The 17,648-nt window shown below is 42.1% G+C and overlaps 1 protein-coding gene across 2 annotated transcripts; it reads left to right on the top strand.

Annotated features, from left to right (window-relative positions):
- Positions 1-4,413: 4,413 nt before the first annotated feature.
- LOC129698880 (cytotoxic T-lymphocyte protein 4-like) lies at positions 4,414-17,386 on the top strand. Of its 2 annotated transcripts, XM_055638252.1 has the most exons (4): positions 4,414-4,504; positions 12,714-13,073; positions 14,219-14,307; positions 16,420-17,386. In XM_055638252.1, the coding sequence occupies exons 1-4, from the start codon at positions 4,441-4,443 to the stop codon at positions 16,483-16,485; spliced, it is 579 nt and encodes a 192-aa protein (XP_055494227.1). In that variant the 5' UTR covers positions 4,414-4,440; the 3' UTR covers positions 16,486-17,386. The 2 variants fall into 2 exon arrangements, with proteins under 2 accessions (XP_055494227.1, XP_055494226.1); XM_055638251.1 differs by lacking the exon at positions 16,420-17,386 and having other exon boundaries at positions 14,219-15,293.
- The last annotated feature ends 262 nt before the right edge of the window (positions 17,387-17,648 follow it).

The following is a 17,648-nucleotide window of genomic DNA, read 5'->3' as shown; positions in this document are numbered from 1 at the left end:
GAAGAAGTGAACCTGCCACTGGTAACTATGGAGGTAGGTGGGTCTGGTTCCCTACAAAATACAGGGAGCACGGAGGTAGGGGGGAGATTACACTCCTTTCTGAATGCATGGAGCATGATAACTACTGACACTTATATTTTAAGCAGTATCCAGGGATATACAATAGAATTTATACACAAGTACAGCCCTCCAGTTCATCATATTCCGAACCGAGTGTTCGTACTTTCGGGTAAAGAGAAATCAGAAGCACAAGCTGAACTGGAGCGGCTTTACGCATAAGGTGTAATTGAAAAATCCCAACACGAACCATTAGAATTTGTGTCCAATATATTTACCAAAAACAAAAAAGATGGTGGTTGTCGCATCATCATAGATCTGACCAAATTGAATACATTTGTACAATACATTCATTTTAAAATGGAAACCTTTGTTACTGCTAAACAATTGATTTCCCAAGGTTACTTCATGGCCAGCATTGATTTAAAAGATGCTTACTATTCAGTGCCTATACGAGGTGACCACAGATGTTTCTTAAAATTCAACTGGATGGGAAAGCTCTGGCAATACAGAGCAATACCAATGGGTTAACATCAGCCCCTAGGCTGTTCACAAAAATTTTGAAACCAGCCCTAGCATTTCTACGGAAACGAGAACACATGGTCATGGCATATCTAGATGACATACTCATTGTGGGCAAAAATTTGGAATTGGCCAAACAAACTGTAACAGCCACAAAACAGTTATTTGAAAAACTGGAGTTTATTATCCATCCATTTAAATCTAAATTAACACCTTCCGCTACAATGGACTATTTGGGGTTCACCATTGACTCAGTTCACATGTTGGTGACATTACCAAAGGGAAAGGCGACAGAATTAATAGAGGCTTGCAAAAACCTCATTGGCATCAGTAAACCATCCATCAGGTTGGTAGCTAAAGTAATTGGCAAAATGGTGGCTGCCTTTCCAGCCACACAATTTGGACCTTTACATTACCAAAATTTACAAAGGGCAAAAATACAAGCTCTCAAAACTAATGCTGGTCATTTTGACAGACCGATGAAGCTACCAATCAAAGCCATAATGGAACTAAATTGGTGGATAGATAACATATGGCATTCCTACAATCCAATCATTATCAGAAACCCTTCAACGGTGCTACAAACTGATGCTAGTGCACTTTGTTGAGGTGCCACCAATTCCATCTCCAGCTGTGGAGGTAGATGGACTGCTCAGGAAGCATCATTATTACTCACACTGGGCATAAACTACCTGGAAATGTTGGGTGCATTTTATGGCCTAAAATCATATTGTACTGGGTCACACCACCAGCATGTTAGATTACAGATTGATAATACCACCGTGGTAGCATATATCAACCACATGGGTGGAAACATATCGACATCATGTCACAATCTGGCTAATACAATTTGGCAATGGTGTACTCAGAGAGATATTTGGATATCAGCAACTTACCTACCAGGTAAACTAAATTTAATGGCAGACACCAGGTCACGCAAATTTAATGAAAACACCGAATGGATGTTGAACAAAAAAGTTTTTGTTGATATTACAGCACGATATGGAACACCAGATATCGATCTATTCGCATCCAGGCTTAATCACCAGTTATCAAATTATGTCTTATGAGAACCAGACCCTTGGGCAGCGGTGACAGATGCATTTTCGCTGCATTGGGGGAAATTGTTTGTATATGCATTCCCTCCTTTCTGCCTCATCAGTCGGGTATTAAGGAAAATACAGCAAGACTCTGCGTCTGGTATTTTGATAGTACCCGATTGGCCTACTCAACCATGGTTCCCAGTGATACTGAACATGGTTTTAGAACCATGTATCACCATCCCAAATAGACCAGACTTGTTGGTACATCCCGTAACAAGGGATAGCCACCCATGCCATAAATATTTAAATTTATTAATTTGTAGAGTTTAAAAATACCACTACTACAGCTGGGACTGACGGACCGAACAGTGAACATGATTTCGGCGGCCCAAAGACAGTCCACCCAAAAACAATATCTGGTCTATATCAGGAAATGGGAGATGTATTGCCACAATAACAACATCACCTACAGAGAGATGAACATCCCGTCTGTTCTGGAATACCTGGCAGGCCTCCATTCTGATGAGGGGCTCAGTTACAGTGCCATCAACTGTGCCAGAAGTGCCTTATCAACGTATCTATGGCAAGTAACAGAGTGTCACTCTGTTGGGACTCACCCACTGGTAACAAAACTCATGAGGGGAATTTTTAATACTAATCCCCCAAGAACCAGGTACTCCCAAATATGGGATGTAAGTATTGTCCTGAATATGCTCAGGAATTGGTCTCCAGCAACAGCTCTGTCCCTACACGGACTGACATTAAAAACAGTCATGCTAATGGCATTGGTCACGGCTCAGAGAGTACAGTCATTACATGAACTAAGACTGGCCAACATGACTTCTACACCCGAAAATATTACATTTCATATTTATGAATTAGTAAAACAGAACAGACAGGGATCAGCAGGCCTCAAAATAGAATTTAGATACTACCCAACAGATGATCGTCTCTGCATAGGCAGACATTTGTCGTTATATATGGAGAAAACAAAAAACATCTGAGGCAATGAGAAGGCACTTTTAATCAGCCATAAACAACCACATAAAAGAGTGACGGTCCAGACCATTTCAAGATGGCTGAAACAGGTTCTAACTCAGGCTGGGGTGGATACTAATGTTTTTAAATCTCATTCCACCAGGGCTGCAGCAACATCGGCAGCAATGCAGTTGGATGTACCAATGGACCAAATCCTCAAGGCAGCAGGATGGTCAGGGGGGAAAAAAAACATTCCAATTGTTTTACCATAAACCAGTCATGAAACCTGGAACGTTTGCAGAAACAATTTTAAGTTCTGTAAATTAATTTAACCCATAAAAAAGGGGTTTATAATTTGTGTTAATAAATTTCATGAATTTTAATATCGGATCATGTCTAAATTATGTTAACACAATTCCTCCTACAGTAAATAAGGCAGATGTGAGGCATGGACTCGTTTCCAGGGCATGAAATCACAGAGCTTTGAAATCTTCACGTAGTGACTCACGTGACTCCGAAGTACAATAGTAAGATTAAACGAGAACTTACCAGTTCGCAGTTTGATCATTATTTTTTGAGGAGTACGTTGAGGGAATACGTGCCCTCCGCTCCCACCCATGATCATATACTCAACTGGTATTTCTTCTCTAATCTTACTATGTTTAGCCATTACAGTTATCTGTGATTTCACACCGCTGCTTTGAAGAATGACACGCTTGCATCCTAGCGGGGTTATTCACATATTCCCTCAACGTACTCCTCATAAAATAATGATCAAACTTCGAACTGGTAAGTTCTCATTTAATCTTACTATTTCCCGCTGCTATGTATCATTCCGTTCACACTCATTCCCAGAAGTGCTGTCACAAGCTCCTACTCTTCACTCTACCCCATTCAGTTTCACCGTCATTGCAGTAGGGGTTTTTTTTTTTTGCACTACGTCAGATTGTATTGCAGTTTTTGTATAGATCTTCTGCTTTGACATTGTAATAATCACAGTATTTGTCATGTGTATTGTTTACCCTGTGAGCTTTATAGGAACACGGGATTTCAATGCACCATTATTTTAGTCTCCTTTGTGTTCCTCTTTCTCTACTCTGCTCCTTCGGATACTCCCACATTCTATTACCGCTACTGCCTATTTTTCTCTCCTGTGATATATTCTACCACATTCTCTTTCTGTGAATTTTTATTTTCGCTCTGCAGCCAACGACTATCATATTCATGCTCTCTGTCAAGATCTTTCTTTCACTCTTGTTTTACACATTAGTTCTTTCCATCTTCAAGTGTTTGTCACATACCTTCTTCCATTCTCTATCCCCCTCCAATTATCTATCAAGTATTATAAAACATTTCCTTTCCTCTGTTTCCTGTTAGTTTCTCTTGTTTTGCTATCAACTTCAGTTATTTACCAGATATTTATCTCTGTCATTCTCTATCATTATTTTGTTCCTATCGCCTATCATACTGTCTTTTTGCGTGGCATTTTATATTATACCCCTTTGACTTCGAACCATGACATCCTCTTCTTCAGAACTGCTTGTTTGCATGGCTCCGGCTGCGAGTGGAGGAGCAGTGGGCATCTCATATAGATTTGGTCCAGTTCAACAGAGGAGGGCTCAGTCCAACCTCGCGACGTACCGCAGCATGTGAGTGAAGGGGTGTGTAAGTTAGAAACAGAATTGTAAGCCTCAGCATCAATACTTCCTTTGCAGGCTGTAATTTCCGTAACTTGCGCGAAACTATTTCCTTTCTGCGCATCACCTTATTAAATCATAGACTCAGCTATATCCACTGCCATTTGAAGCAGACAGCGCCAGGGACCCTGATCTCCAGACTGATGGCACTGCTCCGCTGCCTACTCCTGGCTTTCCTTTGGATGTGCATGACCGGGAGGCCGAGTGGTAAGAATTGCCTTCTCCTGGACACTTCGTTAGCATACCAACATAGGTATATCTAATGTCGAAAGTACCTGCGCTGCCAAGCCTAGACTGGGGAGCAGGCGGGGTGATAGAGGAAAACCTCGGGGTTATGGAGTGTGAATAACCAATTCTCCCGCTCTGCCCCATCCCCTCTGATTCCTCCCTGACAGCACAGGTACGCAGACTTAGCATTAAAATAAGAAAATGCTGGACACACTTGGCAGATCCGGCAGTATCCGTGGAAAGAGAAACGGAGCTTTCACCTTAAACATTGACTCTATTTCACTCTATTGACTGACCTGGCGAGTGTTTCCAGCATTTTCAACGTCTGCAGTTTTGTTTTGGATTTCCACGCAATGGATCTGTCTTGCAGAAGACTAGAAGCCTGGTGCAATTAACACCAAATAGCCTTGGATTTATTTAAGTGGTGCAGTGATTGTCAAAAGGGTTCCCGAACAATTACACGGTGCACAGCAAGATCTAGAAGGTACAGATTCAAGCGGTGTCTGGACCATTGACTTCGTGATGCAAGTTTAAATTCAGCCATAGCACTAGGGAATTTAAATTAAAGCAATTAATGTCCCAAATGGTGCATTGCGATTATGAGTGATTGGAAATACTGGGTTTGTTTTCCTTGCAGCAAGGAGGCTGGGGGAGGGGGGGGGGGGGGGGGGGATAATAGAAGTATATGAAATGATGAGGGGTAGATAGTAAAACATTTCCCAATGGCTAGGTTGTCTGAGACAAGAGATGAGAGCCAGGAGGTTTAATGGGATCCAAGGAGGAATTTTTCCACACAGAATTCGCTTACTGAGTGGTGGTGCGGGCAGATACTCTCACAGAATTTAAGAAATTCCAAGTAAAGTATTAAATTACCAAGGCACGTATGGCTATGGACCCCAAAACTAGTCAGAAAAATCCATCAACTTCATATCTGCCCTTCAGCAAAGGAAATTCATAACCCCTTGTCGGTCTGGTCCACGTGTGAATCCAGACCTACCAATGTGGTCATTCCTATTCTGCCTCTGCCCTTCAGGGGTAAGTAGGGATGAACAATAAATGCCAGCATTGAAAGCAATGTCCACATTCCAGTGGATTCAACCATTTTCTAACAATGCCACGAACTCCAGGATTGACCTGATAATCCTTTTATATTGAAGATGGACACAAAAAGCAGGAGTAACTCAACGGGACAGGCAGCATCTCTGGAGAGAAGGAATGGATGACGTTTCGGGTTGAGACCAGAAAAAAAAGGTCTCAACTCGAAACTTCACCCATTCCTTCTCTCCAGAGATGTCGCCTGTCCCACTTAGTTACTCCAGCTTTTTGTGTCCATCTTCAGCTTAAATCAGCATCTGCCCTTCCTTCTTACACAATCTTTTTTGTTGTTTGTGGGATGAACGTTGGTTGGTTCCAGTTCTTACACTTGGGTGAACAAACTCTTTGGTCTCATCCAGAAATATATCACCCAAAACTACAGAGCGCAGGATGGATGTGGGGAAATAGTCTCCAGTTGCGAGAGAATACAGAACAGTAGATCATAAATATGAGGAAGCGCTGCATTTCTTTATGTGAATGAACTTCACTAGCATGTGGTCTAATTCAGTCAAATAGTGGTGAAATGTTTGGAATCAAAGAAAAGTTATAAACCAAGATAATGATAGTGCTGTCTAAACGGGGTTCTGCTCTGCCATCTTACAGGTGGTGGTTTCTGGATCCGAAGACCCTCCGGCTGAATAGGGATTTCCCTCTGCTAAGAGGAAAGAAGTACTTGCTCTTTGTATTGTCACATTTTATACACCTCAATTTAATCATTCCTTAGCCTCATTTGTTCTTGCTGCCATTTCCTCATAGCTAAATATTACAGTTCTGGAAGTGTCCGTATAAATCTCTTCTGTGTAATCACAATTCTTCTGTGGTGTGGTGAATGGAATATTTAAACTGTGCTCTGACAATCATTTTGTATAAACCTACCTCTCAGATACTATTCCCGGGCATTAAAGGAAAGTCTCCTGTATGTCATTTTAACCACGTTATTGATCTGTTATTTTTAAAGTTCTTTGTACATAATTTCCAAGGTTGGGACACTGGCGTCATGGGTTGTGCTGCTACTTCATAGTTACTAATACCCAGGTGTGGTCCTGACATCCAGTGCTCTGTGCAATTTGCACATTTTTCCTGTAAAGCTGTGTGCTTCCTTAGGGTGCTCTGGTTTCCTCCCACATCACAGTGATATCTTGGTTAGTAACAAGTTTTAGTTTAGTTTATTTATTGTTACTTGTACTGATGTACAGTGAAAAGCTTTATTGTGTGTTCTTAATTATCCACTGTAAGTTAGCTATTGGAATTGCATAAAGAATAAAAGGAAAGTTGGTGGGATTGTGAGAGAATAGGTTGTGGAGTTACAGTGAAATAGAAGTAGGGTTGTGGGATCAATGGAATTGCTTGCCTGGGCACTGGATTGAACTCAATGGGCTGAATACCCACCTTCCATGTAGTTATGTATAAAATCCAACTATTCTTCCATTCTTCTCAGTTTCCCATTTATTATTCACTTCTTGTCTTGTTACACCACTACAAAAATACGAGCTCACACTTCTTTGGATCAAAAGCATTAGTTCACATCGGTCTGGATTATATAAGTGTAGCTCTCACCTGTCTGGATTAAATTCCATTTGCCTTCTTTCTTTCCTATTTTCCAAACCATGCCTATGCTGCTGAAGTTGAACGCTTTCCTCTTATTGTCAACCACCTTAATCAATCTTTGGCTGACAAATTATATTGTGCACTGCAATGAATATTGTTTTAAGGTCAAATATATCAACAAAAGAAAAAAATTCAACATATATTTCAAATTGGCCAGACTGGGATCAGAGTCTCAAGAAAAAAAATTAAACATTTCGGCACTGGGATGAAAATGAAGTCTAGACATTATTGTAACAAGGAAAACACTACACTTGGACTCAATGAGAGGGACTGTGGAAAAGGCAGCTATACACAGAGAAATTAGTTGTATGTAACAGTGCCCATCTCCACCCCGACCTCCAATTCATGCAAGAAAGAAAAATTTCTAACGATCTGGAAAATTGTTGCTGTGTTGTTTCTGAAGTAAACAAAATGCTCTGAGATGATAATACAACTTTATTTGCTGAATTAGTCAATGGATGTGCACAATCAGAAAATGTCGTTGCCTCTCAGCTCAAGAAACCAGTTGTGGGCAGTCAGCACAATGTAACTGATGGAACGTTTGGATATACAGTGAGTCTGGAGGATCTCTTCATTAGACTTGAAAATTTACTTATTTTTCTCTTTCGACAGATGCTGTCTGACCCGCTGATGTTCCCAGAATGTTCTGTTTTATTTCAGATTCCATTACCTACTGTATTTCCTTTGCAGACTTTCATTCAATGTCTGCTGCCGAAACCTACCACTCATGTTTTCAGTGTTGCTGACTGGCAGGTGTTGTTTTTATCTGTGGCTGATAGTCTGTGGGTGAGCTCAGTGAGTTTACAAGAAGCCAACAGCCCACTGCTATCTTCCCCCCTGTCAGAGTGTTGAGAGGCTGCTGACGGGTAGAGGTGGGAAACTAAACAGACTCTTGAGCTAGATAGGGCTCTTAAAGATAGCGGAGTCAGGGGATATGGGGAGAAGTCAGGAACAGGGTACTGATGGTGGATGATCAGCCATGATCATATTGAATGGCGGTGCTGGCTCGAAGGGCCGAATGGCCTACTCCTGCACCTATTGCCTATTGTCTTTGACTCAGTGGTAGAAGTGCTATCACCAGGCATTCAGCATGTGCATACTCGGCTCCCACCCAAGGTCAGGGGGCCGTGAACGGGTGTCAAACTTGTTTCCGTGGGTGGCAATCCTGCTCCTGATGCAGGTTCCAGGACAAATTTATAAAAAGACTGGCACACCAACTCCAGGTGGGTACATAAAACTGGTTCTGCGCTGCCCTGTTAATGGTGCTTTTTTTCTAACACAATGTTATACTCAGCCCATGTTCTCGTTCTCTTGAGGTGTGAAGGATTTCATGAAAGCAGGGGATTTTTCCTCAATTTCATTTACTGAAAGCAGGGGATTTCTCCTCAATTTTTCTCACATAAGCAAAAAACAGTTTCTTTGTCCTTATCACACTTCCACCACAGAGACAAAGAGCCTGTTGCATTTTCCAAAGCTAATGCAGAGATGACAGATCAAATGCACCTCTGCACCCTCCCCCTTGTTCTCTCTGCGTCTTTCTACCAGGTGTTCTACCAGGTGTCTCTTCTTGGTTCAATTCTGAGTGAAACTATCTGCTTTTGCTCAATGCCACACTTTCACAGTGTAGCATCTACTGTATGGAAGGAGAAACAGTTAACGTTTGTGATCAAAAACGTCTCTTCCCAATGATGCTGCCTGACAGAGTGTTTCCATTTTGTGTCCTTGTTTCAGGTTTCCCACAACTCCAGGTTTTAAGATATTTTCATTAATGGTGGGAGTAATTGTGGGCGCTGACAAAAATGTACATAAAATGATGAGCTGTGGTTAAGATTCAAATCTGATTGTTATCTGATGTTTGTCGAGCTCTGAAGTGAAGTGCACAAACTCTTCTTTGGCCAGGTCTTGCACCTGACATTGCTGCTTGCAGCTTCTCCCCAGACCCACCCATTCTGATGGTAGTGTGAACATGTCCCCTGCTGACCTGGTCTCACTTGACTCAGAGACTCATTGAGTCATAGAGCTGTGCGGCATGGAAGCAGGCCTTTCGGCCCAACTTGTCCATGCTGACCAAGTTGGCATTCAGGGCTCGTCCCCTTTGTCTGCATTTGGCCCCTAACTCTCTTAACCCTTGCTATCCATATACTTGTCCAAATGTCTTTTGACATGGGAAATTTGAATGCCAGGTTATAGCTTCACTGCTGGGACATCAGTAACTCATGCTATCACAAGTCTAGAGAATAGGATTGTTAATGTTTGGGCAGTTTCATTGTTGCGGCCTGCCTGGAGAGTCTGCAGGGCTTTGCTACAGGTGCTTGCAAGGCATCCTAGACTGAAGGAAAATGCCGCAAAGGGGTCTCGGGTTCTAGTGTGCTCTGGGTCTCAACGGTTTATTACGACTGCTTTTGGCTTTGGCTTCAAGAGCTCGAAAATATACTCTAGAGAGTCATTAAGTCATAGCATGGAAGTGAAGTGGCATGGAGACCACACTGAGAGCTCATTGTCCTTTTTTATTCTCCCTGCAGCAGTTGCTGCCTCTGTTCTCTGGAACTGTGTTCCAGACCCCAACCGTTCTTTAGCTGACATAACTCCTCTCAAAATGTTTCTATCTTTGCCCCACCCCTGCCCCGACACCCCAGCGCAATTATTGATCTGTCAGATAGGGAAAATAATGTGGCCAAGAAGTCCCCATCCGCACTTCTCATTATTCTGTCATCTCACTTCAGCCTCCTCCGTTCCAAAAACTTACAGTCTCTCCTAATCACCAAGATCCCCAGTCCAGGCGATATCTTCATTCTCGCCTCTGCTTCTCTCAGTATTTTCATGAAAGAAGACCCAGTGCCGACATATGAAACTTTGTTGTTCACTCATGAGTTTGAGTTTAGTTTATTGTCACGTGTACTGAGGTACGGTGAAAACTTTTGTTGCGTGCTAACCAGTCAGTGGAAAGTCATTGTAACAATCGGGCCATCCACAGTGTACAGATACATGATAAAGGGAATAATGTGAATAACGTTTAGTGCAAGATAAAGCCAGCAAAGTCCAACCAAAGATAGTCCGTCAGTCATCAATTCGGTAGATTGTAGTGCAGGACTGGTCTCAGGTTGTGGTCACTGCACAATGCACCACCCCAGCTGTGGGCATCCTGTAACGCTGGTTTTGCACCAGACCATTAGCAGATTCCCTTTTAGTACCTCTCACTCCCTCACTCCACACACTGAACTTTTTAAAGCTGACGGATTGACCAGATTTATTTAAACAGCCCAACAGGTTCAGTTCAGCCTCAAACTTTATTCCTTGCCCAGGTGGTGTTTATTAATGTTAAGAGAAAAATCAGGTGAGCTGTATAACTCTCAGCTTGTAATATGCGTGTAAAATCATGGTCTGAACAGTTATAAACAAGTGATGTGTTAGTTACTTGCCATGGCATGTCACCAACCCCTTAAGATCATTTTGTAAGCCTGTTCTACTAAGCCATCCCCTCTCAATAGAAACTCCTAAAATTCTAGAGAGTAGGCCAAAGCCTGCACTATTCAATATGATCCAGTATCCCGTACCTGCCTTCTCTTCATACCCTCTGATCCCCTTAGCCACAAGGGCCACATCTAACTCCCTCTTAAATATAGCCAATGAACTGTGGCCTCAACTCCCTTTTGTGGCAGAGAATTCCACAGATTCACCACTCGTGAACCTTCTCTGTTTGGAGACCAAAACTGTCCGCAATACTCCAGATTTGGAGACCAAAACTGTCCGCAATACTCCAGGTGTGGTCTCACCAAGACCATGTACAACTGCAGTAGAACCTCCCTGCTCCTATACTCAAATCCTTTTGCTATGAAAGAAACATAGAAACATAGAAATTAGGTGCAGTAGTAGGCCATTCGGCCCTTCGAGCCTGCACCGCCATTCAATATGATCATGGCTGATCATCCAACTCAGTATCCCGTACCTGCCTTCTCTCCATACCCCCTGATCCCCTTAGCCACAAGGGCCACATCTAACTCCCTCTTAAATATAGCCAATGAACTGGCCTCAACTACCCTCTGTGGCAGAGAGTTCCAGAGATTCACCACTCTCTGTGTGAAAAAAGTTCTTCTCATCTCGGTTTTAAAGGATTTCCCCCTTATCCTTAAGCTGTGACCCCTTGTCCTGGACTTCCCTAACATCGGGAACAATCTTCCTGCATCTAGTCTGTCCAACCCCTAACATACCATTCGCTTTCTTCACTGCCTGCTGCACCTGCATGCCTACTTTCAATGACTGGTGTACCATGACACCCAGGTCTCGCTGCATCTCCCCTTTTACTAGTCGGCCACCATTTAGATAATAGTCTGCTTTCCTGTTTTTGCCACCAAAATGGATAACCTCACATCTATCCACATTATACTGCATCTGCCAAACATTTGCCCACTCACCCAGCCTATCCAAGTCACCTTGCAGTCTCCTAGCATCCTCCTCACAGCTAACACTGCCCCCCAGCTTAGTGTCATCCGCAAACTTGGAGATATTGCCTTCAATTCCCTCATCCAGATCATTAATATATATTGTAAATAGCTGGGGTCCCAGTACTGAGCCTTGGGGTACCCCACTAGTCACTGCCTGCCATTGTGAAAAGGACCCGTTTACTCCTACTCTTTGCTTCCTGTTTGCCAGCCAGTTCTCTATCCATATCAATACTGAACCCCCAATGCCGTGTACTTTAAGTTTGTATACTAATCTCTTATGTGGGACCTTGTCGAAAGCCTTCTGGAAGTCCAGATACACCACATCCACTAGTTCTCCCCTATCCACGCTACTAGTTACATCCTCGAAAAATTCTATAAGATATAATGATTTCGTAAATCCATGCTGACTTTGTCCAATGATTTCACCACTTTCCAAATGTGCTGCTATCCCATCTTTAATAACTGACTCTAGCAGTTTTCCCACTATCGATGTTAGACTAACTGGTCTGTAATTCCCTGTTTTCTCTCTCCCTCCCTTCTTAAAAAGTGGGGTTACGTTTGCTACCCGCCAATCCTCAGGAACTACTCCAGAATCTAAAGAGTTTTGAAAGATTATTACTAATGCATCCACTATTTCTGGAGCTACTTCCTTAAGTACTCTGGGATGCAGCCTATCTGGCCCTGGGGATTTATCGGCCTTTAATCCATTCAATTTACCCAACACGACTTCCCGGCTAACCTGGATTTCACTCAATTCCTCCAACTCCTTTGACCCGCGGTCCCCTGCTATTTCCGGCAAATTATTTATGTCTTCCTTACATACACTAAGAGGTCATTTATAGTGGACAATTAATCAACCAGTATATTTTCGGGATGTAGAAGGAAACCAGAGCACTTGGAAAACGTGTAAACTCCACCAAAAGGCAGGATCAAACCCAGGTGACAGGCTGTGAGGCAGCAGCACTACCCATGATACCACCAGCTTGTATTGAGCATAACAAATTCATATAGTGATTGCTTATCCTTTTTTTCTTTCCTTACAGTGGGACTAAATGTCTCTCAGCCTAGATGTCTGGGAGTTTCAAACATGAACGAATTTGCTCTGGAATGTGAGCACAGTTCCGACGATGTTGCTGAACTAGCGTTAACAATTCTTAAAGGCTTGAACAAATCTGAAGTTTGCCGTGGTGTAATATCTTCAACCGAACTATATATAACCTCCTATGGGCAACTTAATTGTCAGTTTCAACGAATACCAAATAAAATCTCCGTCATCATATCTGGACTGCACTCTTCGATGATTGATATTTATTTCTGCAAGATTGAGTTGTTATACCCGCCACCTTTTGAATCCAGTGAGGGAAGTGGGACCTTCATCTATCCGAGTTCAAAGGACATGAAATGTGAGGACATTTTCTAATTAATATTGTTTTTGGTTAAGATAGACAAAAAGCTGGAGTAACTCAGCGGGACAGGCAACAGCTCTGTAGAGAAGGAATGGCTGACTTTTCGGGTCGAGACCCTTCTTCAGACTGGTTAGGGATAAGGGAAATGAGAGATATAGACAATGATGTTGAGATAAAGAACAATGAATCAAAGATATGCAACAGTGACCAAGGAAAAGAAAAGTTCTGAACCTATACTTCTCCTATCCATGTCCTTCAGACATGCTGCCCGAGCCGCTGAGTTACTCCAGCGCTTTGTGGGTTTTTTGTAAACCAGCGTCTGCAGTTCCTTGTGGGTACTGGCCTACATTTATTCCACACACAATATCACAAAGCAAATTATTTGTGATAGTTAATCGTTGCTTTTTATGGAAATTTGATCTGTACAAATTGTTTTCTACAAAAGTGAACTTAATTCAAACCACTTCACATAGGAGGAAATAAAGGAAGAGAGAGAGAGAGAGAGAGAGAGAGAGAGAGAGAGAGAGAGAGAGAGAGAGAGAAGAAGACTGCAGATGCTGCAATATTGTACATAGACAAAATGCTGGAGAAACTCAACGGGTCAGGCTGCATCTGTAGAAGGAATGTACAGACGACTTTTCGGGTTGGGACCATTTTTTAGATGGGAATCTAACTTGCCTCTCAATGAAATAATGCTTCTTCTGCATCACAACTCCATTTAGCATTTTTATCCCAAAACACTCCAATGTCCACAAATCTCAGTCTGTAAAATAGTATTTGTCCCAGTATCCATAGTCAGTTATAAACAAGTTCCCTATTTACTCTATCCAGCATCTGGGAATAGTGTTTCCCGATCCTATTTCTGAACTGCTTAGTCCCAATAGTAAAGTTGTTTCTTTTTGCTCTGGGGAATTTTATTCCTGAAGGTAGCGATGTACCTCTCTCTGCTAAATGAATTCCCTGATTGTCTTTGTTAATTCAGTACGAATACTGCACACTTTGAGGACAACTCTGGCATTTGTCAGGCACTTGGCCTTAAGAGGGAATGCTGAAGCAAGGATCAGAGTCGTCTTGCCTTCAAACTGCTGGGATGATAAACTATCATCATGTTTTATAATCCATGAATTTTTCTTGTGTTTCAGGCCCTCGGTTTTCATTCTTGCTGATCATGGGAATTCTAATCCCAGTGCTTACATTGTGCATGATCAACATATTTTTTCTGACTACTAAAGTAAGTAACAAAGCAAACTTTACTGTGATCACTGGCATAAGCAGAGATGAACTGAGACAGGACTTTTACCAGGAACCAACACCGTACAGCTTCAAACGTGAGAACAGAAAATCAAGAGATACTTATCAGTTCAAGCAGCAACTGCAAATAGAGAAACAGAATATCAATGCTCAGTATTGTCTGATTCTCAGTGGAGCAAATTGTACATTGCTTCAATTCCATGCTGTCTATCAACTGTGGTAGAGGATACCCAGCGTCAGCCTCTGCAACTCTTCACCAGTGTGCTGTTCCAGCATTAATCTCTGGAACTCTTCACCATGTTCTCACCCAGTGTTGAACACTACACCCCTGGCCTCCTTTCCTGGGATGGATTTGTGAACCCACGATCAACATGATTTCAAGAGAGAGATTTAGCTCTTAAGGTTTCAAGAGAGAGTTAGATTTAGCTCTTAGGGCTAAGGGCTAAAGGAATCAAGGGATATGGGAAAAAAGAAGCAACAGGGTACTGATTTTAGATGATTAGCTATGATCATATTGAATGGCAGTGCTGGCTCGAAGGGCCGAATGACCTTGTTTCTATGAACATGTTTCTATGTTTCTAACCATTCCTGGATTATTTTTATTTGGTTAAAACATGACTTTCTACGTTAACAGTGTCAGAAGGTTTGATTATTGTTAGCAGGGGGTTTAATTATTTGTGAAAATAGTAGTCTGGAGTTGGCCTGTTTCCAGCCCTATGAGAGTCTACAATTGCATCCTTCCTATTAGAATTCCAATTCCAACCTTATCCATCCCCATTTGACAGATATTGGGCACTGCCACCAATTTAGACCGGAGCATGCCAAATGTGTACATGCTGGAAATTTTAAAGTCTTTTGCCTGTAATTGCCTACAGCTGTTATTCCCCACTTCCCTGCGTTTTTTATCCCTGTGATGCTTTGGTTAGGAACCAATCTCCTGTGTAATTATTTCTCCATCCACTGAAGGGTGGAGGCCAAAGATTGAGGTTATCATTGGCCAAGCTGCTCCTCCGTCAACCCCTTACCCCTTCACAGACGAAGATCAGTAATGCTACTTACAGACCATTTCCCAGATTTTCCCATGGTGCTCAACCCCACCCACCCATAGAGATGGCAACAAAGTTGATAGTCAGTGGTAAGAGGAAAGAAAAGGGGTGAAAGGGTAATGCACTGAGGAGAGAGATTTCTCTCCTCTTTTCCCAAGTCCTTACTGGAAACATCTGCCTTATTGGTGAGGGTGCCATTTTACAAAGATTGTGATACATAATTGTGGATTTGTTTCACTCACCATGCCTGATGTAAACCCTCTACACCAGTTCACATTTGGCAACACAAACCCATTGTCTTCACCCCCCGATCACCAACAGTTTTCTCATTCTGATTCCGTCCCTTGCCCTGCATGTCTGGTTGCCTGGACTCAGGAATCTAATGAACCATGTTATCTCAACTCTTGTTTCTGCCTCCGTTAAACTGCCCAACATAACAATTGCCCCAATCCTCAGGAAACAACTTCCATTTTCCATTACCACCAGACACAACTATTGCAGTGTTTTCCATCTGCCTTTACATCTTGAATTTATCCAAATTACTGCTGCTTTGAATCAAAACCCATTCACCAAGTGTTTCTCTGATTTCTGGCTCCTAGTCAAATAATTTGATGCATCACTTTTCTCCACCACTTGTAGGGTTCTCTGCAACAAGATCTTTAATTATGTTGTTCAAGAAGGAACTGCAGATGCTGGAAAATCGAAGGTACACAAAATTGCTGGAGAAACTCAGCGGGTGCAGCAGCATCTATGGAGCGAAGGAAATAGGCAACGTTTCGGGCCGAAACCCTTCTTCAGACTGAGGAAGGGTTTCGGCCCGAAACGTTGCCTATTTCCTTCACTCCATAGATGCTGCTGCACCCGCTGAGTTTCTCCAGCAATTTTGTGTACCTTCTTTAATTATGTTCCTACTTTACTTTGCCTCCCGCCCTGATGAGATTGTCCCCCTCATCTGAAGACGATACAATAACAAAGATTAATGTTTTTCTTGAACTACATACTGGATGTATTTTAATAATCATTTTGTAAATGTCTCTATTTTGCAGAGCAAAATGAAGACTGTCAATGTGAATCCTGTGTATGAGCATATGGCGCCCACCAGGGGGAGGTAGGGAGCACAGAATGGATATCAGAACAACCAAAAATCTTTTGTGCAACTACTGAATAAAGCAATAGCGATGAATAGGAGAAATATGTGCGTGCAGTTACATTTCACCAAGATGAAGCTTTGATATTGTAAGATATGGGCTGCAGTCTACCCGTCACAGTTTAAACAGAATCAAGCAAGAAATGAAATAAGATGTAAATAATTTTCAACTATATTATTTTAGTTCGGAATTCAGAAAATAGGATGACACCGACAAAATGATGATGAAAGCTAATGAAGAAGCAGTATAACGCTATACATTCCCTGCCGTTTCAGTACAACTTGCAGTTCAGAAATTACCACCCTTGACCAATCTGGAATTTGCCCAACACTAATTCCCACTCTGAATTGATCTAGAAATCCTTCCCATGATTTGGTGTCTTCAGGGATTGACTGGGGGACTATGGAGATATATCACGGAAGAGCTAGCACTTCACTACAGGCTGATCCTTGTGAGTGATGCTGTATGTACACAGAGCAAACAGTTCACCAAGATTACCAAGCTATAGACTACAATCCATGCCATGGGGCTGCTATTGCTCAGGATACAAATGCTGCTTTGTTTAGGTGGCAGGTGACGTGGTGGTGGGGGGGGGGGTTAATAGCAAGAGTAGGCTTTTATATTGCTTATATATCTATTGCTTAACATGGGCTGTTTGTTAAGGGTGACTATGCTTAATGTCCTTCTATGTGTATTTAAAGGTCACACTCCATGATTTGTACAGAGGACAGTTTTGTGATTGTAAGTAATGATGCTGCCTGACCTTCAAATGTTCCCAGCATTATGTTTTTACTTGTATTTATAAAGTCTTATGTATCAAGTTCCAAGATGTTCTCTATTTAAAAAAATCATTTTCAATAAAATGGTGCAGATTGCTATTTGGAGACTGTGTGTTATTGCCGTGCTGGTTTGGTAAGCTTCACATAAGCACGCTGATCTTACTTACCTGAAATCAGGTATAACTTTAAATTGAATTTTCTAATTTTGAGAGTAAGATCTAGTGCGGGCAGAGACCAGTTACAACCAGGCCCAAGTTGAAATGTCAGACCCCTGAATCATTTTGAGAGATCTTTGTGAGATCAAGCAATAATCAGAATAAGAACCTGTAAATTCTCCAGTGACAGAAG

The sequence above is a fragment of the Leucoraja erinacea genome, chromosome 7 (assembly GCF_028641065.1).
Source record: "Leucoraja erinacea ecotype New England chromosome 7, Leri_hhj_1, whole genome shotgun sequence".
Classification (NCBI taxonomy): domain Eukaryota; kingdom Metazoa; phylum Chordata; class Chondrichthyes; order Rajiformes; family Rajidae; genus Leucoraja; species Leucoraja erinaceus.
This window is presented reverse-complemented; position numbering and strand designations above follow the sequence as displayed.

Excerpts from the sequence above, each read along its gene's own strand:
- LOC129698880 (XM_055638251.1), top strand. The coding sequence starts at position 4,441 with ATGGCACTGCTCCGCTGCCTACTCCTGGCTTTCCTTTGGATGTGCATG. Across the intron at positions 4,505-12,713 it reads CATGACCGGGAGGCCGAGTG|TGGGACTAAATGTCTCTCAG; the intron begins GTAAGAATTGCC and ends CTTTCCTTACAG. Across the intron at positions 13,074-14,218 it reads GAGTTCAAAGGACATGAAAT|GCCCTCGGTTTTCATTCTTG; the intron begins GTGAGGACATTT and ends CTTGTGTTTCAG.